Source organism: Cebus imitator, unplaced genomic scaffold, assembly GCF_001604975.1.
Source record: "Cebus imitator isolate Cc_AM_T3 unplaced genomic scaffold, Cebus_imitator-1.0 Scaffold56, whole genome shotgun sequence".
In the NCBI taxonomy this organism is placed as follows: domain Eukaryota; kingdom Metazoa; phylum Chordata; class Mammalia; order Primates; family Cebidae; genus Cebus; species Cebus imitator.
Window position 1 is genome coordinate 4,840,308 of NW_016107371.1, and position 22,935 is coordinate 4,863,242.

General features: G+C 37.3%; 1 protein-coding gene across 1 annotated transcript in view; it reads left to right on the forward strand.

The window, feature by feature from the left end:
• ZFPM2 (zinc finger protein, FOG family member 2) overlaps nt 1-21,447 on the forward strand; it is a 466,965-nt gene extending 445,518 nt beyond the window's left edge. The window contains exons 6-8 of the mRNA XM_017528980.2: nt 11,925-12,131; nt 15,651-15,875; nt 17,941-21,447. Of these exons, the coding sequence (XP_017384469.1) occupies nt 11,925-12,131; nt 15,651-15,875; nt 17,941-20,432 (2,924 nt within the window). The 3' untranslated portion in view covers nt 20,433-21,447. The remainder of the gene's footprint in view (nt 1-11,924; nt 12,132-15,650; nt 15,876-17,940) is intronic.
• Nucleotides 21,448-22,935: the final 1,488 nt, after the last annotated feature.

Consider the following 22,935-nt stretch of genomic DNA (forward strand, 5'->3'; position numbering starts at 1 on the left):
AAAGGCTAAAAGAGTAGTGCTTAATTATCTGGACTCCTCTGTGCTGGGCTCCCTTTTGATTGTATTAATGAAGCAGCTGGCCCATTGTTTCCCTTTAATTCCTCTATTGTTTTAAGAATATGTCACAGCTCTTTATTCTTTTATCAGGTGCTGTGCAGGAGGATCCACACAATACCTCATATTCCTACTGTATTTGCCAAGGCACAAAGAAACCTCCAAAGCGGTTTTCAAAGAAGGGGCACCCATAATTTATAAGTTCTATTCCTTCCACTACTCCACTGTCAAGAATTTCAACAGTATTGGATTTGAATTCATTATACAATTTGTATTAAGCAATGTGGTTACGTATAGATATATGTCCTGTGTTAAAGTCTAAACCCTGAGATCTAGGCATTACCACAGGTGATGTTGAAATGGGACAGTTATTTAGCTTTTAAGGAATTATTCTGACCAATCCCTTCCCAGTTATGAAAAAAAAAAAAAAAACCAGATTTCAGAGAGAGGTATTGTGTGAGATTTTCTAATTATTTAGTAAAAATAAAAGAAGCTAATGACCAAACAAGTATTCCCCTTTTCTCCACCTCCAGAAATATGATACCACTCTGTGTATATATGCATGCATGCGTGCGTGCATGTGTGTGTGTGTGTGTGTGTGTGTGTGTGTGTTAGTTAAATGGCTTATTCCCCCAGACAATGGCTTTAATTTTACTTGAATGTGCCTACAAGATATCATGATTTACTTCATAGGCCAATGTGTAATCTTCATTAATTAAGTGCTTGTCATCAGTTGACCATCTTTTTCCATTGTACATGGAGGAGATAGACTTTTTAGATCGATGAAGAAATATCAGGTTACGTCTTAAGGAAGCAAAATGCTGTAGCAATTTAGTATATTGTATCGCATATTTTGTGCAAGAGCTATTTAAAAATACTGGTTCTGTTATGCATAAATACTTTTTCTCCAGATTTTTATTAAAACCACAAACATTACCCATGGTAAAATAATCTTGAGGGCCTGCGTCACAGAAACTGTCACTTTGGTTTTTTTTCACTTATGTGTCTTTTTTTATTTTTTCTTATTAAATATCTGTATTTTGGATGATGTTTTATTGATGATTGTTTTCCGCCAGATTTTCTAGTCCAAAAAAGAAAAATGAGACTTAATGATGATGTTATGCAGTAAAAATCATTAACCTTAACTTTTAAATGTCTTTAGAAAAGCCATTAGAATAACTTATTATTTTAAACCATCTATTTCCTTTTGTATTGTTAGGTGAGGATATATGGGTTTTGTTTTTGTTTTTTAGCTTAAAAAGTTTCACACTGATACTCCTATCTATTGCCTGAGGCTCCTTATCCTACTATATATTGAGGCAGAGTAATACAAAATCTAAATGTGATTTAATTGGTTCAATTTGCTATATATTTTTATGCTAAGCTTAGGTCCGTATCTTGATGAACCCCTGTAGATGTGCTAGAGGTTTACAGCTTCACGTTCCTTGTATTTCCTTATTTCTATAGAGCAAGTGTCTATCAATCACACAGATAAATTAGAAAGAAACATGTATAGACATAACACATGGAAAAGATTTTTCAGCATGCTATGTAATTATTAACCTGATTTTTACCATTGTTAGAAGCCATGAATTGCAGATAGCATGGATGAAGTTAAAAGCTTTTATTCTGGATACATTTTGCCTATACAGAACTCTATAGGTATGGTCGAACAAAATAATTGAAGCTTTGTCAGCTCTGTCACCTAGCAACAGATAATACTGTTAGGTTACTGAATTGCTCCTGGTTGACAAGTAGGGAGTATTTTTGTGTTTATCATGTTTGCTAATGATGGGATCCTTTCCAAAAGGCTTGTCTTAATCTTAATTAGAGTTTATCAGCAGAGGTCTGCATGACATTGTGCAGAGACTGATTTCATAAATAATAAAAAGTGCAAGTGAAAAATTTGGCAGGATGGGAAGATATTTAAGGCCACTGCTTCTAGTCAGAGGAGCATGAATTTCCAAAATATAATCGAGTTTGAACTGTGACTTTATTCTTTATTATTAAAACTTGTAGTACACTTCACTGCAGTTTTGACAGCAATTATAAGAAAAATTTATAAGCTTCCTGTTAAAAACCATATCTGGTTGTACAAGAACCTTCATCAGAAACATTACTTAGAACAGCAAATATATGCTTTTTCAAGAATGTCAAGGTCTTAGTAGTTATTAGTTTTCATGGAACCTTGAATAAGTATTTGTCCTTTATTTGTGAAGGGAGTGGTATGTGAATATGAAGACTGAGGAGAGTGACTGTGTTTGCAGCATAAGAGACAGACAAAGAGAGAATCCTAAAATAACCTTTCCATTTGGTGGAAGCGAGGAAGGTATCAGATAGCTGCTTCTGTGCCTGATGTCATTTGATAAAGATTTCATGCCCATGCAGGAGGAATGTGATTTTTTTGCTCTGGTTTGCACAATATGATCTTTCCACAGTTTTGGAGAATGCATTACTATTGATGATTCCTAATAATAAAATACAACCCTTCAAAATAAAAAATTAAACATTGTAAAACTAAATATAATCAACAAATTTACCAAGTTCCTGACTGGCTTATTCAGTTGAAAGATGATGCTCAGTCATTACATCATTGTTTATCCACTTCCTTCACCATTTCACGCATCATTCCTACATTCTTCCAACATTGCAGGAAAAGGGAACATCTAAAGCTATTTTCAATTGTCATTTTCTGAGATTCATAATGGACATCATCTCTACTGAATTGTCTGAACACTCTTGTGAAATTTTTGATCATCAAGAGACTTTTTTGTTTATAGAGTTTAACTCTTTCTACACTACATAAAGTGCAGATAGTTTACTCCTGTGGCAGATATTCTTGGCTATGGAAGCAAACTAAGCCCTCCAGAGAGCTTCTAAAAAATACTGAAGCCCAAACTTCAGTCCCAGAGACTGATTTGATGGCTCTTGGATAGGGCCCAAAATCAGTGTTGGTTCCAACTTCCCCTTGGGACTATATCGTGCAGTCAAGATCGGGAGTCAGTGCTTAATGATTAAGTAGAATCTTATGCCCCTTTTAATGTCCAGCTAAACTTTCAATTTAACTAAACAATTGGGAAAGTGCTGCATTTGTATTTTATATTAACAATTGAGCTTAATGTATGTGAAGTGCTTAGAACAGTGCCTGGCACATAGTAAGTGCTTTCTAAGTGTTGGCTGTTTTAATGAGGTTAGTCACATTACAAGATAACTTGGAGTCGGCCAGGCATGGTAGCTCCACCTGTAATCCCAGCACTTTGGGAGGCTGAAGCAGGAGGATCCCTTGAGCTCAGAAGCTTGAGACCAGGCTGGGCAACATGGCGAAACCCAATCTCTACTAAAAATACAAAAGTTAGCTGGGAGTGGTAGCACATGCCTGTAATTGCAGCGACTCGGTGGCTGGAGTGGGGATCACCTGAACCGGGAGATGGAGGTTGCAGTGAGCTGAGCCGTGATTGCCACTGCACTCCAGCCTGGTGACAGAGACCCTGTCTCAAAAATAAAATAACTTGAAGTCACTTCCACACCACACATATAAATCTTATTCTCCATATTGTAGCTATGCATTTAAAAACTCTAATGTGTAACCTGCCTAATGCTGCTTCACCCATATTGTTGATTCAGAGAGATAACTGTGCTAATTATTCACTTAGTAATGAAAGTAAGAGTGTTGCAGAGTGAACACTAGATGGCACCATGGCTTAGGACACCTCGTTTTTCATACAAAATCTAGAGCCAAACTGCCTTATTTAAATCCCATCTCCCATATTTCCTTCTCATCCTCCAGTTCCCCTCTAGCTGTGTAACTTGGAACAACTTACATGTCCAGCCTCATGATCCCACAGTAAAATGAGAGTCAATAAAAGCCACCTCACTGCTTTCTTGGGAGAAATCAATAAGATAATTCATGCAAAGCTTTTAGCACAGTGCAGGTGTGTAGCACATAGTAACCACGTCATAAATGTGTGATTACTATTATTAGTACATTGATGATAGAAGCATTAAAAAGATGCTCACAACTGGATGATAAGTATCTAGTCTAAGACTGTCATTTGAAATGATGTAGGTAAAGTGATTTTCCAAGCTCACACAGTAACTAATAACAAAGTCAGGACTAAACTAAACTTTCTTACCAATAAAGTGCTCTTTATAGTTCATCTTTGAGTTAAGGACAAATAAATTTTTGTGATTTCAGGTGCCAGCTGCACTTCATTAAGCGTGTAATTCCTTAAAATAAGAACATTTACCCTGGAATGGCAGTGTAAAGAAAGCAGTAAAAGTTTTATTAATGAAGCATAGAGTTGTCCCTCAGTATTAGTTGTGGATTGATTCAGGATCTCCCTTGGACACCAAAATCTGAGGGTGCTTGAGTACTTGATATAGAACTTGATTGGTTTTTTTATTTGTATTATTCTTCATTATTGTAATTTTGGAGTATTTTATGACTTTGGTTGAATCCAAGGATGCAAAACCCAACAATGTGGAGCATATATTTACATCACCATATGTCCACCCAACACTTTTACAGAATTCCATTTTTTTAAAATTGTACTTTAGGTTCTGGGGTACATGTGCAGATCATGCAGGATCGTTGCATAGGTACACACGTGGCAATGCAGTTTGCTGCCTCCATCCCCCCGTCATCTATATATGGCATTTCTCCCCATATTATCCTTCCCCAACCTCCCCACTCCCTACTGTCCCTCCCCAGCCCCCACCAACAGACCCCAGTGTGTGATGCTCCCCTCCCTGTGTCCATGTGTTCTCATTGTTCAACACCCGCCTATGAGTGAGAACATGCTGTTTTGATTTTCTCTTCTTGTGTCAGTTTGCTGAGAATGATGGTTTCCAGATTCATCTATATCCCTACAAAGGACACAAACTCATCGTTTTTTATGGCTGCATAGTATTCCATGGTGTGTATGTGCCACATTTTCTTTGTCCAGTCTATCATCGATGGGCATTTGAGGGTTGGTTCCAGGTCTTTGCTATTGCAAACATTGCTGCAATGAACATACATGTGCATGTGTCTTTACAATAGAATGAGTTATAATCCTTTGGATATATACCCCAGTAATTGGTTTGCTGGGTCAAATGGAATTTCTGTTTCTAGGTCCTTGAGGAATTGCCACACTATCTTCCACAATGGTTGAACTAATTTACATTTCCACCAGCAGTGTAAAAGTGTTCCTATTTCTCCACATGCTCTCCAGCATCTGTTGTCTCCAGATTTTTTAATGATCACCATTCTAACTGGTGTGAAATATCTCAATGTGGATTTGATTTGCATTTCTCTAATGACCAGTGATGATGAGCATTTTTTCATGTGTTTGTTGGCCTCATATATTTCTTTTGAAAAGTGTCTGTTCATATCCTTTGCCCACTTTTGAATGGGTTTATTGTTTTCTTGTAAATCTGTTTTAGTTCTTTGTAGGTTCTGGATATTAGCCCTTTGTCAGATGGATAGATTGCAAAAATTTCCATTCTATTGGTCACTGATTCACTCTAATGATTGTTTCTTTTGATGTACAGAAGCTCTGGAGTTCAATTAGATCCCATTTGTCTATTTTGGCTTTGTTGCCAATGCTTTTGGTGTTTTAATCATGAAGTCCTTGCCTATGCCTATGCCCTGAATGGTTTTGCCTAGGTTTTCCTCTACGGTTTTTATGGTGTTAGGTCTTATGTTTAAGTCTTTATCTGGAGTTAATATTAGTGTAAGGTGTCAGGAAGGGGTCCAGTTTCTGCTTTCTGCACACTGCTAGCCAGTTTTCCCAACACCATTTATTAAACAGGGAATCCTTTCCCCATTGCTTGTTTTTGTCAGGTTCATCAAAGATCAGATGTTTGTAGATGTGTGGCATTGCCTCCAAGGCCTCGTTCTGTTCCATTAGTCTACATCTCTGTTTTGATACCAGTACTATGCTGTTTTGATTACTGTAGTCTTGTAGTATAGTTTGAAGTCAGGTAGTGTGATGCCTCCCACTTTGTTCTTTTTGCTTAGGATTGTCTTGGCTATGTGTGCTCTCTTTGGTTCCATATGAAGTTTAAGGTGTTTTTTTCCAGTTCTGTGAAGAGGTTCATTGGTAGCTTATACAGTTGTCCCTCAGTATTCATTGTGGGTTGGTTCCAGGACCTCCCTTGGACACCAAAATCTGAGGGTGCTCGAGTACTTGATATAGAACTTTATTGGTTTTTTACTTGTATTCTTCATTATTGTAATTTGGGGCTATAATTATCTGACTTTGGTTGAATCCAAGGATGCAAAACCCAACAATATGGAGCATATATTTACATTGCCATATGTCCACCTAACACTTTTACAGAATTCCATTTGTTTTCATATTAATATGCCATTAATGTGGATTTGTGTATTGAAAATCCACTTGGTTTAAATTTGGGGCACAGTGAGCATATTGCTTCTTATGAAAGCCACAGAAAACTTATGTTTAGCTATCTTAAATTTCACTGCTATATGGAGATGACAGTAACACTCCACTGGCCCTGGAAACAGGCAGAAACTCAGATCAATCAATTGAACAGGAATTAAATTGTTCAAAAGTGTTCAGATCTACATAAGTCTCCTGAGTTCATTCAAATGAAAAGACTTAAAATGCCCAAATAAAGTGAACTCCATCTTAGCAGCAACTTCATCTCACTAGGTACTTGACTTTCAAATTGGATTAAATAGTTTTTCTAGGAAAGTTGAGAAGGAAAAATACCTTATACTCTGTATTTTTTGTGTTTTTCTTTTTCTTTTTTTTGGGGGGGGGTTTCCTAAAATCATATGAAGCCACTTTATAAAAGTTATATTCTTATTCTTAGCTATGGCTAAAAAGTTTTATGCCATCGTTCTAGATTCACAGAGGATGTTTTCTAGTGAAAAAAATGTACCCTCATTTTTCCCCAATTTTCAAAATTCTGATAAAATACATATAAAATGTAGTATGTTAGCCATTTTCAAGTGTACAGTTCAGTAGTATTCACATTGTTGTGTAACTATCACCACATCCATCTCTAAACTCGTCACCTTATTCACACTAAACCTAAATCCTCATCCCCCCATCCCCAGCCCCTGGAAACCACCATTCTACTTTCCGTCTCTGTGATTTGGGATCCCCTAAGTACTTCATATAAGTGGAATCATACAGTATTTATCTTTTTGTGATTGGCTTATTTCATTTAGTACAGTGTCCTCAAGCTTCATCCATGTTGTAGCTTACGTCAGAATTTCCTTTCTTTTCAAGGCAGAATAATATTCAGTTGTATGTGTGGATCACATTTATTTTTCTCATCCATTCCTCTGTCAGTGGATACTTCCGTGGGTTGCTTCCATGTTTTAGCTGTTATGAACAATGCTGCTATGAATCTGGCTGTTTAAATATCTCTTTGAGATTCTGCTTTCCTTTCTTTCGAGTATGTATCTATAAAGTAGAATTGCTGAAATCATAGGTAATTCTAGTCTTAATTTTTGGATAACTCATCATTTTGTACAATTTTACATTCCCTGCAACAGTGCACTAGGGTTCCAACTTTTCTACAGCCTTAGCAACACTTGTAATTTTCTGGTTTTTGTTTGTTTGTTTTTGATACCGGTGCTCTCATTTTAAACCCAAATGTAAGACCCTATGACTTGTTTATGTTAAGCATGAGGTCAATTGGTAAAAGATATCAGCATAGCTAGATATCAACATGACAGCATTTTCATGTGCCTGGATTGCTTCTTAATTTACATATATAATAGTACCCTCCACACAATTGTAAATTAAAGTGAGTTATATTTATCTCAGCTCTGAAATAATAGTAAAGTATGAAACTGGTTCTCCTGCTCCTTCAGCTCTACATAGATTGCTAGAAACTATTTCTATTTCTAACTGATCCATGAACAAATGCAACCTTATTCCTTCTTTTCTAAAATGAGTTAACTGCCTCTAGCGAAATGCAGACAGTTCTGCCCATTGAAGTCATAGGTGGGCCTTTTCTTTCTGGTGATATTTCTTTCCTCTTCGATTTAGGAGGGCAGTAAGAAATGAGAATAATAACCCCAAGTGGACAAAACCAAAACTATAATGGCTAACAATTATATAAACATTTATTATATGTTATTTATTATATGATTATATGTCAAGTGCTGTTCTTAAGCTTTAACACATATTAGCTCATTTAATCCTCATAATGACATCATGAGTTCAGTACTATTTATCATCTTTCACATTTTCAGGAATGATGAAACTGATAGAAGTTGTCACCTAAGCATTCTACCTAAGTCACACACATAATAAGTGGCAGAGCCAAGATTTGCACCCAGGAAGTCTGGTTCCATTGCCTAAACATCCCCCAAGAGTGATTACACTGAAAATTTTATTAGCACCAGTAATTGAAGTTACGTTACAATATCTTGGTAATCACTTCTATAAATGACTACCTCAAGTTTGTTCTAGATTCACCATCTAAAAACTAAGCCAAACAGTTTTTTTAAAAATCCAACCCTTGATTTTTGTGGTAACATTCTCTTGATTTCCCTCTAGCTTTTTCAAATGCAAGCTCTTGGTACATTTTAATGATCTCATATTCTCTGTGCACATCCTAAATGTTGAGATACCCTGTTTCTTTGGTGAGCCTCTTTTCACTCCATACTCTCTCTGGGTTACCACATGAATGCAGAGAGCATCCATGATCAATTAGAATGTGGTGATCACTTCCAAAATATATATATATTTCTTCTTCTTGCTTGTATGTCTTCTCTAAGTTCCATCTTCTTCCTAGATAAATTCACCAGAAGTCTGTCAGGTACCCCAAACTTTACATTTTCAAAACAGAATCCATTATTTCTATGCATGCACATATATACACATACACACAACACACACACACACACACACACACACACACACACACTTGGGACTTTGCAGTTGGACAGACAAAAGTGTAGGTCACAATTCGGTCACTGACCCTGTGTACAGCTTTGAGAAACTTAGTTATCCTCTCTAAGCTTTAGTTTTCTCAAGTCTAAAGTGAGGGAAATATTACCTACTTCATAGAGTAATTGACAAGATTTAAAAGATTAATTACATACACCGTTTATCAGGCCCAAAGAAAATACTCCTGGCTGGACACCATGGCTCACACCTGCAATCCTAGCACTTTGGGAGGCCAAGGTGAGAGGATTTGTTGAGCCCAGGCGTTCTAGACAAGCCTGGAAAACATAGTGAGACTCCATCTCTACAAAAATTAATTAATTTTTAAAAATTAGCCCAGAGTGGTGGTCATGCCGGTAGTCCCAACTACTTGCTGGGGTAACTTTTCTATAATTCTAAACCTTCACACATGCTCATTTATGGTCCTGCCTACACATGCTTTTGCTATTTTACCTCTATTTGCTCTTCATGAGCTAATAAAAATGTCACCTTGGATAGCTTGCCTAACTTATCCAAGAAGTGTCAGTTACTCATTCCTCTCACATTTTCTTTAGCATTAGGGGATGATACCCTTAATGTGATATTGTAATATATTTGCATATATGTGTGTATTCTAATTGTGGAACTACATGGGAAGCCATAGCGCCCAGCCTAGCACACAGCAGAGATTTCAATGAATAGCTGATTAGTGAACGATTTGAAAGACTAAATCCAAAATTAACTGACTTCCTCTTAAGTCCAACAGTACATTTTCAGTCTTATTTAGCCTTTTGGAATGATATGTTCTGACTAAACCATTAAGTGAGATAAAGTGATAAAGATTATAAAATTTAAAACATTATTGGGTACTTCTGACAACACAAATATATATTACAACTGCCAGGTCATTTAATGATGCGTACAAATGAATTTTTGTTCACTTTTATTTGAAGTTGTTAGAATTTTTAAATTTAATTTTACTTATTTATTAAGTCTTTTGGTTCAAAATTTGAGCATAAACACTCGGAGTCGTCCTACTGCATAGCTTACTGCAGTGATAAAGATTATTTGTGGCTGGGCATCTTCTCTAAGACCTCAATTTCTCTTGGGCACCTGAGTCCAACTCTTCCCTTACTTTTGTGAAAGGTACACATAGCTGGCCTTACCAATAATGTAAAATTAATGACTGAAATCTAGTGACTCCAAGAGATCATATGAACCAAACCTGAATTGTGGTTTCTTGCTGTGTCTCCCATATCTCTCGATTACACAGCCTCAATAAACTGTATTCCAGAGGAAAGATAAGGTGCAAATGATTAAATGATTACCTTGTCTACAGTTGCAAGTAGTTTGGATCCCTATGCCCATCAGAGAAGGCATAGAAGCTAATCACAGAAGCCTTCTAGGGGGAAGAACAGCAGAAATACCACCACTCACACTTTCACCGCTCCTCTGATTTCACCATGATACGATTTAGCTTCTATTATTTGAAAATAAGTCAGTCAAAGCAAAATGAATCTGTTTTATTCAACTGTGGCAAACTTGAATGCTTTCGGATACATTTGTGACAAAGTGAAAAAAAAGTTGTTTTCTGGCATTTTAGTATATTTGTTTGTTACTTTGAAACTTTCACACAAATTTGGGGTCTGTAGTCTTAGCTTCATTTTTTAACAAACATATACTGTCACAGATGGTATTTTGTCTCCTTACCTTTAAAACTTAATCAGCTGGTTTAATTAATTGCCCAAGGTTTCTCTAAAACAATGTTCTGATTCTTCTGTGTAACTCTGCCATATCACATGCTGTTATCTTTTCCACCAGATTTTTTTACCACAAGTTGTTTAAAATCCATGAGCTCTAAGGGTGGAAAAAATGAAGTGCAGTTGAAAAGACAGTTATGTTGAAAGATAAACAGAGCAATATGACTTATCAAAATGGGTACAATTTTTGCCTGCTTAATGAGTGCAGTACATAGCCTTCCAGTATATACACAATTAAAAAAAGAGCTTTATAACATATCAAGTATGCTACATTATTTCAGGCATAACTATATAGGATATGTATCTAGGCCTGAGAGTGTAGATAACAAAATATAAGTGCTTTGCCTGTCTAAACATCTTAAATAAATGAGCATTCGCTATCACATTCCAATACATTAGAAGATGTACTTGCATAGTTAATTTTTCTTTTTAATGCACCACATGTGATCACTGAAGTGCAGTGCCAGAGTATATCTTAGTGTTTGAAGGGACATTTCTTTTCATTTAAACAAATCTTTATTTAAATAAGCCTTTTTGAAAGGATTTTTGGCATATCTTCATTTCAGGAAGTTCAGTCAGGGTAAATGGAGATAAAGAAGCTACATTATACGGAATATTATATAAGTAAAGATCATTCAGCCAAAAAAAAAAAAATGGCAGCAGACATAGCAGAGTACAACCACCTGAATTTCATTTTAATTTTCTAGATTTTCAGACTTTTTGTTTACTTGTTCTGTAGTTTTGGCATCTAGTATTGATATGATGGAAGTATTTGGGGGAGAGAGAGAGAAAAAGGAGAGAGATAAATAACTTCTTACTTTAATAAAGAATAACTTCAAAGGCTCACATGAAATAAATTTCAGCAGTTAGGTCCCTACCATGCTGGTTTTTAGGTATGGTGCCAATGTAATCGTGTGGTTACTGATTTAGGCAAGCCCTGGAAAGCAAACAACTGAAAAAATTTCTACAAATTATGTTTATACTGTACTTTCTTAGTCTACTCCTACTTCTGGTCACTAAACTGTTCATTTAATGCAGGGAGTACAATTTTCCACACAGGAGGCAAGAGGAGCACAGCTGTGGCCTTGATCAAACACTTCACTCCAGTAGAAACTGGTACGAAAAACATGAGAAGCAGCTATGGACATCAATCTAGTGTACAACAGACTCAAGCATCTTATGTCAATTTTATCTTTTTCTTCTTTCTTCTTAATAGGGGGTCAGCTTTGGTGTACAACTACGAAGGCCATCTCTGAGGGTGAAGAGCTAATTGCCTTTGTGGTGGATTTTGACTCAAGGCTACAAGCTGCCAGTCAGATGACTCTCACAGAAGGGATGTACCCTGCACGCCTGCTGGACTCAATTCAGCTGCTTCCTCAGCAAGCTGCCATGGCTTCTATTTTGCCCACAGCTATTGTCAATAGTAAGTGCTCAGTGCTGTGTAGCCCAGCTTTATAGAGGTGATGGGAATTTATGGGAGAAAAAGAAAATGCCTACTGACAACCAACTAGAAACAGACCTTTTCCTTTAGTGTTGTGGTTTCACTTTATCATCGTGTGTGTGTGTGTGTGTGTGTGGTCACTTCTCCTGGGAGTATAGAAAGACCCTAACTCCAGCCATTTCAAATCAGATTCCTGAATGTCACACACACACACACACACCCCTGATATTCTACATGAGTTGAATATTCAAGGCTACTTAGCTGTGAGAAGGTGAGCACCTTTCATTAATGCTTCCATAATAATAGAAAAATTTTGGTATTCTTTAAGGGCCATAGAGTTAAAAACTTGAAAAAAAGAAACGGAATACAAAATCAAAGTTTGATTATATATACTAATGAAAAGGAAGTGTATCCTGGATAAATCAAGATATCTGCTAATGCAAAATGGTAAAGTAAATGCATTATCAACTTAGAATACTTATATGGAGAATGTTTAAGTAGGCCCTGGCAAATTTACCCTTGTGGTTTTATTTTGTAAAAAAGAAATTGAACTTAGTTTATATTCTTGTGTCACAGGGATACTTCATATGATAGAAAATCAGTGGTCTGGGGTCCCAAAATCTGTGTTCTAGACAGATCTGCTTTTATCTAGCTCTATGAAAAAACAGTAGCAGACATATCTTACAAATAAAATAGATTCTGAAGTTAGCAGGTAAGCAAAAAATTCCATCTAGTCAAAAATATACTTTAAAATCTCTGAGGCTCTGAATGAGGCAGAAGAGAAATCTGAAAATGCAATGATGTCTTTATATTAAAATATAAAATATTCAACTATAATTAGATTGCTATAATATCATCCTTTAAAGAAATTATCAGATGATTCTGAAATTACTGTGCATTCAATCAATGGATATAGTACTTCCCATCTAAGCTAGTATTATTGGATTTCCTTAAGGTAAATGTGCTTATTTTCTTTCTTGGATCTTTACTTTGATTCTGATAGTGAGGAACCTGAAGTAACATGGATCCAACCTGAATTTGAAGTAAAAGGATTTTATTACCAAAGACTCTAGGAGTATCTGATGTTATTGAGAAGCTCCAATGTATGGACGTTAATTCTAATTATAGTGGAGAGTGTACTCTGTTTGCTTTCTATAGCAAGACAACTATTTATTTCACATAATTCAGCATAGATGCAGACAGCTTTTGCTTTCATTCTGAAATTAGTGAATTAAATTCATCCTGCTTAAATGGACACTTTACTAAACTGTGTAGCCTCATGAATAGTGTAAATGAAAGGAACTTGGGAGGCAGGGGTTAAATAATACACAGTAGTACATAATTTTAAAATTAAATGTTAATTTGAAACTTTGTATTACACTTGCTATCCTTACTTCCCTTTCACTAGAATTTGATCATTAGTTTTTCTCCTTATCGCCTTTCACACGCTCTCCCTGAGCCATCTCCTTTACTACCAGGGATGCTACCAACAAGCATAAAAAACAGTTCACAAATTATAAGCTCAGCCATTTCTGCAGCATTTTAAGCCTATGTTGCCACTTATCCCATATTCTTATTATAGAAATATTAGATTCCACATGTCTAACATGAACATGTGCCACAGTTTGCCTGGCTTAGTCCCACTGTACATTTTTATCTGGCATCCCTGTGGATGGTGACCCCTTTCTCTAAGTTGAGAAAGTGCTGGGTTTGCACAATACAAGGTCAGATTTGGTCACACTATACATGCCCTAGCCTGAAGACATCAGCTCTCCATATCCTGTTCCCTTTGTAGATGTGAAACCATTACTGACACAGAAGCTTGGGAGCAAAGCAGAGTCTTATTCATCCATTCTAGAATCTAATCGTGAAGCATTTTTCATAACTTCTAGTCAGTTCTACTTTCTCAGCATAATTCTTCCTCTCTGCCACCCTTGCCATGGAGGCATTATGGAAGAATGATTAAGACCAGATTCCAATCCCATTTCAACCACTGTTGTGACCATGGATGGGCAAGTTACCTAACCCATTTCCTCACGTATAAATGTATGAAGGGGGGAAAAAACATAGAGAAATGTACCACAAGCGAACACATGAAAATGACACATCATAGCATGACTTGATAAATACGGTACTCGTATCAGCTGCAGTTCAGACCCCATTGTGATTCACTTAGAGTACTGCAGTTGCCTCCCACTAGTCAAAAGTCTTTCTTCTATATTCAGTACCTTCAAAACTAGACTCCACTGCTATGATTCCATAGTATCTGATTATTTCAGTGCTTAAAATGATTCAGTGATGCTTCATAATCCTTAAGACAAACTCTAAAACTCGTTGGGAGTGTGCAGTTCTTTCACACTCTATCCCTGCCTCCTACAGCCCCTTCTCCCCCATTCCTATCATACAGAACAGCCTCCCAGTTTCCCAGCCCTTCTCTCAGGCTCCCATGGCTTTACCTGTGCTGTTACCTTGATCAGGATGCCCCAACCCCTCTTCTCCACCTAACTAGCTTAATTTTATCCTTCACACCAAACTTCAGGTTGAGCTCATTATCTTTCCTCTAAGCCCATCTCTAATCTCCTCCACCCTCCACTCCTGTCATCAGCCTCTTTTCCAGGCTCCGGGGCATTCCTCAGATACCTCAATCAGAACAGTAATTAGTCTGTAATGTAATTAGCTGACCACATGTTCATCAACTCAAGGAGACTGTAGGAATCCTAAGGCCAGCTGTTTCATCCTTCATTTTGTTTTATACCTAGCCCAACAGAGATGGGCACATAGTAGCCACTCCATAATTACTGTGTTAAAAAAAAAAGTGATGTCAGGGGATAGCATCAAGGCTAATATTAGTTCAGCCATCACATCCTTACCTTTTAATCATCAGATAAGTTAATTTACATCACTATAAACGTATATTTTTTCTAACTCTAAATACAATTTAAAATCAATATCTTAGACTGGGCACAGCAGCTCTCACCTGTAATCCCAGCACTACAGGAGGTCAGCGCGGGTGGATCACTTGTGGTAAGGAGTTTGAGACCAGCCTGGCCAACATTGAGAAACCCTGTCTCTACTAAAAATGCAAAAATTAGCCAGGTATGGTGGTGCTCACCTGTAATCCCAGCTACTTGGGATGCTGAGGCGGGAGAACTGCTTGAACCCAGGAGGCAGAGGTTGCAGTGAGCTGAGATCACGCCACTGCACTGCAGCCTGGGTAACAGAGTGAGAATCTGTCTCAAAAAATAAAATAAATGTCTTGCGTTTTAATGTTGGAGTCTCCTCTTTCTAGAGTCTGTGGGAAGTTAAATTACAGACTATAAAATTTCTCTAAAAGCCACGTCCTGTGCTGTAGGACAACACCAAAGACTGTACCCATCCCTGTCTGATTGCCCAATTCAGAACCTGAGAGCAAGTCTGAGAAAAATTGAACTAAATGCTGTTTTACTCCCATTTGGTTTCAAACGGATAGCAGCAAATGTGTCTCTGTGTTTTTACCTGCAGAGGATATATTCCCTTGCAAGTCCTGTGGCATCTGGTATCGGAGTGAGCGGAATCTGCAAGCTCATTTGATGTACTACTGCAGTGGGAGGCAAAGAGAAGCTGCTCCAGTGTCAGAGGAAAATGAAGACAGTGCCCATCAGATTTCCAGCCTGTGCCCCTTCCCGCAATGCACCAAGAGCTTTTCAAATGCTCGAGCTCTAGAAATGCACCTGAATTCACACAGTGGTAAATGCCCCTTTTGTTTCTTCTGTTGTTCCAGAAGACTCTATTATTTTTATAAATATGTACATGCATTATATATGTACATCTATCTATATCTGTCTATCTGTATCTATCTAAAACATCAAAATTGAACTTTCCGGGCCAACCAGTGTGATCTTAAGCCACTTACACTCAGCATATTTTACTCGAAGGACTTGGGTCTGAATTCTTTTCTGACAAATTCAGTGCTCTGATCATAGGACTGAGGTTTTAGAAAGCATATTATTTTCAAAAGAAAGTCTCAATACTCTTCGAATATTGTCATGTATTGCTTTAGTGTCAAACAATCTTTGGAAGCTGACCATAGTGTTTCCTATATGGTAGGGAAGAAATAAGAGGTACGTAATATATGTGTTTACTGAATTGAAATAAAGCTACCATATTGATAGATCTGATTAAAATTATACTTCAGGGATGCTTACTTTTAAATATGGATCTGTAAAATATTCTTGACTTCCAAAATATGCATCAAAACAGCTTAGCTGGCTTTTATGACATAAAGCTACTTTTAGTACTATGTTTTAAAATTCCTTAAGAAAAAATAGGCTATAAAATAAGCTTTTTAAGGCCCTCTTTGAATACCAAGGTGGCAACTATTCCCATTTAATTTGGAATTGTGTGCCAGCTATTTTTAGTTTCATTTCATAGCATTCTAATTATCATATTTTAAAAAATGAATTTAATCAAATGTACAGAATTCTATTAACTTTAAATAATTTTAGGTACATTCTTGCATGGAACAAACTAGGGACTGAGAATAGTAATTCTTTAGTACCTGTAATATGAACCTTGTAGGACACCTCTGGGTGACGTTCTTAGCTGTCTTTGCCTGGATTAGATAATTTTAAAATAGAAATACATGTTGAGTTTTAAAATACTGCTCTAACCTCCAGTACTCTAGTACAAGCTTCTGTCTTCGACCCTTTTTGTAAAAGTAGGGATTTCCCTTCTACTCATCCTCTTTCCTCACCCTACAAATGAGCTATCTTCACGTAGATGATAAAGCAGGGGAAGCAGAAACAAATTGGTTATCTCAGATGGTTAGTAAAGTCATATGCTAAACAAATAAAACAGAATACAGGAGCCCCTTCAGCTACATGGAAAAATAAATATTGAATTAATTAAGGAAAAAGGAGACAAGGATAGGAAGCCCCTTTTATGACTACAGGACTAGGTACCTCTGCCATGTTGTTGGCTTATAAATATAAAAGACAGTTCTTATTTTAGTACAGAGTACAAAAAGCCTGATTTTACCATATGCTGACCAATGCGAGCTAGAGTCAACTTTAGTGACACTTACCCACCACAGTCAATGGTGATATTCAAAATATTTAATCATGGACTAGAAATAGGCAGTGATCAGTCAGCATGGATACCAATCTGAAGTGACTATATTAGTGTACTGGCAGACTGTATTAGCCTAGCTAAATATCAGCCCTGGATAGAGATAAACTATATTTAGTAAAACTAATGCATAAAATTTTAAATATATATTAAATATAAATTAAGAAGTTATTACTTTACAAAATGGTTCCTATTTGGTGTCTTTAGAATAGAACTTTTATGTAGTGCATTGAGAGTTTTATTTGATTTGCATTGGTTTTCAATAGCAACCCTAATGAATGCTCACTTCTTTCTAATGGAGATCCTAATGTTATAGTAAGAAGGTTATTGGATTAATAATTATAAAATCCAAGGCTTAGGCATGGCTTCATCACTTAATAGCTTCATTACCATAATCAATTTCCTTAGCCTCCTTCAGTGTGTTTTCTTATCTGTAAAATGGAGAGAGTGACACTTATTCCACGTTGATGCCATGTATTCATGAAAGTACTTTGAAAACTATAAAGTGCTATTACTGTTATCATACACAGTAAGAGATGTCACAAGAAAACAGTTAATATCACAAATGAGATTCTGAAAGATTTCACTCCTATTGTGTTGCAAACATTAGGTCATTAGTTAAGGTCCCCATCATTCAAAAACCAACACCCATGTTTCATTGTTCTTATTTTGTTTGTCTCTCTAGGAGTGAAAATGGAAGAATTCCTGTCCCCTGGGGCTAGTCTAAAATGCACCGTCTGTAGCTACACTGCTGATTCTGTGATCAACTTTCACCAACACCTGTTCTCCCATCTCACTCAAGCTGCCTTCCGATGTAATCACTGCCATTTTGGCTTCCAGACTCAGAGGGAGTTATTGCAGCACCAGGAGCTCCACGTCCCTAGTGGCAAAATTCCCAGAGAAAGTGACATGGAACACTCTCCAAGTGGAACCGAAGACAGCTTACAGCCAGCCACAGATTTGTTGACCAGAAGCGAACTTCCCCAGAGCCAAAAGGCCATGCAAACTAAAGATGCAAGCTCTGACACAGAGCTGGACAAGTGTGAGAAAAAGACTCAGCTCTTTCTCACGAGCCAGAGACCAGAGATACAGCCTACAACAAATAAACAAAGCTTTTCTTACACAAAAATAAAATCTGAGCCCTCTAGCCCAAGACTTGCCTCATCGCCAGTTCAGCCTAATCTTGGTCCTTCTTTCCCTGTAGGTCCTTTCCTATCTCAGTTTTCTTTCCCCCAAGATATCACCATGGTCCCTCAAGCTTCAGAGATCTTAGCGAAGATGTCTGAACTGGTGCATCGGCGACTGAGGCATGGCAGCAGTAGCTACCCCCCTGTCATTTACAGCCCCTTGATGCCCAAGGGGGCTACTTGTTTTGAGTGTAACATAACATTCAATAATTTGGATAATTATCTAGTGCACAAAAAGCATTATTGCAGCAGCCGATGGCAGCAGATGGCCAAGTCCCCAGAGTTCCCTAGTATGTCAGAAAAGATGCCTGAAGCTTTGAGTCCCAACACTGGCCAAACCTCCATAAACCTTCTCAACCCAGCTGCTCATTCTGCTGATCCTGAGAATCCACTTCTTCAAACATCTTGCATCAATTCTTCCACTGTCTTAGATTTAATTGGGCCAAATGGGAAGGGCCATGACAAGGACTTTTCCACTCAAACTAAGAAGCTTTCTACTTCCAGTAGCAGTGATGACAAAATTAATGGAAAGCCTGTTGATGTGAAAAATCCCAGTGTCCCCTTAGTGGATGGGGAAAGTGACCCAAATAAGACTACCTGTGAAGCTTGCAACATTACCTTCAGCCGGCACGAGACGTATATGGTCCACAAACAGTATTATTGTGCTACACGCCACGACCCTCCACTAAAGAGGTCTGCTTCCAGCAAAGTGCCTGCCATGCAGAGAACCATGCGCACACGCAAGCGCAGAAAGATGTATGAGATGTGCCTACCTGAGCAGGAACAAAGGCCTCCACTGGTTCAGCAGAGATTTCTTGAGGTAGCCAACCTCAATAATCCTTGTACCTCCACTCAAGAACCCACAGAAGGGCTAGGAGAGTGCTACCACCCAAGATGTGATATCTTTCCAGGAATTGTCTCTAAGCACTTGGAAACTTCTCTGACGATCAACAAGTGTGTTCCAGTTTCCAAATGTGACACTACTCATTCCAATGTTTCCTGCCTAGAGATGGACGTACCCATAGATCTTAGCAAAAAGTGTTTATCTCAGTCTGAGCGGACGACCACGTCTCCCAAAAGGCTGCTGGACTATCACGAGTGCACTGTGTGCAAGATCAGTTTCAATAAGGTAGAAAACTATCTGGCCCACAAGCAGAATTTCTGCCCAGTTACTGCACATCAGCGTAATGACCTGGGTCAACTGGACGGCAAAGTGTTTCCGAATCCAGAAAGTGAACGAAACAGCCCTGATGTCAGCTATGAAAGAAGCATAATAAAATGTGAGAAAAATGGGAATCTGAAGCAGCCTTCCCCCAATGGAAACTTATTTTCATCCCACTTAGCAACGCTGCAAGGCCTGAAGGTCTTTAGCGAAGCCGCTCAGCTCATTGCTACAAAAGAAGAAAACAGACATTTGTTTCTTCCACAATGCCTTTACCCTGGAGCAATAAAGAAAGCAAAGGGAGCCGACCAGCTTTCTCCATATTATGGAATAAAGCCAAGTGATTACATTTCTGGCTCTCTTGTTATCCATAACACTGACATTGAGCAAAGCACAAATGCGGAAAATGAATCTCCTAAAGGCCAGGCTTCCTCAAATGGGTGTGCTGCGCTGAAGAAAGATTCTCTGCCATTGTTGCCCAAAAATAGAGGAATGGTAATAGTGAATGGTGGACTGAAACAAGATGAGAGACCCACTGCCAACCCACAGCAAGAGAACATTTCTCAGAATCCTCAGCATGAAGATGGCCACAAATCTCCTTCATGGATCTCTGAGAACCCATTAGCTGCCAATGAGAATGTGTCACCAGGAATTCCCTCAGCAGAGGAACAGTTGTCTGGTATAGCAAAAGGTGTGAATGGTACTGCCCAGGCTCCAACCAGTGGGAAATATTGCCGGCTGTGTGATATCCAGTTCAACAACCTTTCAAACTTTATAACTCACAAGAAGTTTTATTGCTCATCACATGCAGCGGAACATGTCAAATGAACTAACTAAATAAACATCAGTCACCTTTGGTATCAGTGTTTAGTATGTTGTTCTAACCAGTCCAGAAAAAAAAATAATAAGCTGTTTGAATTACATCTGGGCAATCAGGAGATAATTCATTATGGCTGAGTTGAAGACTTAAGGTGTAATTTCATTACAGTCCATTAGTAAAGTGTATTATTGGTGCCATTTTCAAAACAAAATTAATTTATTTTACCAGCAGTATTCATAGCTGTGGTTATGTTATTTTTTATTTAAAAACTTTATATTAAAGTCATTTGTAATGTTATTGTATAGTTATTGTGTAGCACATATGGTTTGCACTGTATAGTAGCTTTTAAAGAAAATAGTCACAAACAATACAGAAAAGCATTTTAGAAATAGCTTCAAAAGCACTTGTGTATCTTGATTTTTTCTTATATGCTGTTGCAGATAATATGTATACGCTAAAATATAACTTGCAAAGATGTTCTAAATACACATGATATAAGTTCGCCTTAAGATTTCAATTCTTGGATAATCAGGCTCCGTTTGCACTTTATATTTTAGCAGATACAGTCTCTTAGTCACTAGGCTTTGCATTTGTATGTAGCTGTATGTTTCTGTCCATTTTCTTAATCCTAAACCTGTATGTTAAATGAAGATGGCAATTTTTTTCTTGTATAGTACTTGTATTTTCTTTCGCTGATGCAGCTCTGTCTCAATTTTTAAACCTTTGCTGTTAAATGCAATACTTTGTAAAGAATGAACAAAATTACTGGAAGCAGTATTGTAAGTAATGAGGTAGTATTAATCAGTTTTATCTTTTGAAAGGCACAGTCTAAATCGAAACCCTAAACTCAATGCTGCAAGTATGAATTTAATTCATATATAAGATCTATTTAAATATAAGAGTAGCAATACTGCACCTGGTGATCACAAAGATAATGTTCTACTTCTGATAGAAATAATTTCTCAACAAATGTTGTTACTATGCATGTATATGGATGGAATAAAATTCCAGATTGTTGGAGAAGTTTGGCATACTTTTTTTCCCTTTAAAATAGAAGACAAACCCTAAATCTATTCTTTGTGATGAGAATAGCTGCAAAATGGCACTGAATAGCTGTATTAACACAATGACAAATCAGTAAAGAGAAAGATTGCCCTTTACTTATACCTAATTAGTATAACTTGCTCTATTAAAATGAACTAGAAACTCCAGGCCATGAAACTAGAAAAGCTCTTCATTACAACTATGTGTAATTAGCAGAATCTCTCTGTCTGCCTTTCCCCACCATCACTGCAGCACAGATAAAGAGCAATTTCATGTGTGTCTACAAAACTTACAACTCATATGTAGAAAAATCAATACAAATGTTGGTAAAATGCACCCAAGATTCAGCTGGAGTTTACCAGAGAGAGATTACTGCATTTTGAGGAATGGTAACATGGAATGGTAAAGTTACTCTGATGGGTAAAGATGTGCAAATCTCATGCTCAGAATTTGTAAAAGACCCTTGATTTTATACATCTCATTTGTATAGTCTAGGGGTTTGCTTACTGAGGGGGAGTGAAGAGCAGGGAATGTGGGCCTAATGGGCCAGCCAGAGGCATTGAGAATGACTCGGCAGTCATGATGGTTTCCTGCGAAAGTAGAAATCTCCTGACTTGGAAAGGCAACTACCCACTTGAGGCTAAAACACACCCATTATAGATAGATAGATTATGATGCTCTATTATTCATCCATGTTGGATCTGGTAACATAACGAACATAAATGTTGGCCTCAAGCATAACAAAGCATACAAATACTGGAAGCAGTATTGTAAGTAATACTGTGACAAAACATAAGATATAATGCTTTGTCAAAAACGTTTCGCTAGTTGCTTGTTGAGAATAACTATTTTCAGATTTGAAATCATGGCCTGAATTGATGCTTTCCATTTCAGTCAGTGATTAAACAGTGAGGTGAACAGAACTAATGTGCTTAATAGTGTGGAACAGGAATCTCTCAAAGTATCAGATCCTTGGGGATCAATGGAGACATTCAGAAAGACCTATGTGGGACACAGTTTGGAACTAGTAGGTCTGGCTATTCTTAAGAGAACTTTCTTCCCCAATCTCTTTTTCATCCTTTTTCCTCTTAAAGAAGAAATAAAAAAATTAGCCAAATCAACATATATTTATTAAGTGGCTTGCATCCACTATTTAGGGAATGAAGGCAAAGAAATATAACACATGACCATTTCCTCAAGGAGCTTATAGTTTCATTCAATTTAGTGCTTCTCAACAATTCTCTTATTAGAATTGCCTAAGGAACATTTTAAAATGCCAACTATGTACATATTTTTGTACATTGGGCCTTACCCTAGATCAATTAAGGAAACACTCAAGCCTGTGAGCTCTGAGAATCTATATCTTATAAAACCTACCCAAGTGGTTCTAATATGCAAACAGTGTTGGGAAATATTAAATGGTAAATTAGAAAGTATGAAGGATAAGTGAGACTAAGTATAGTAAAA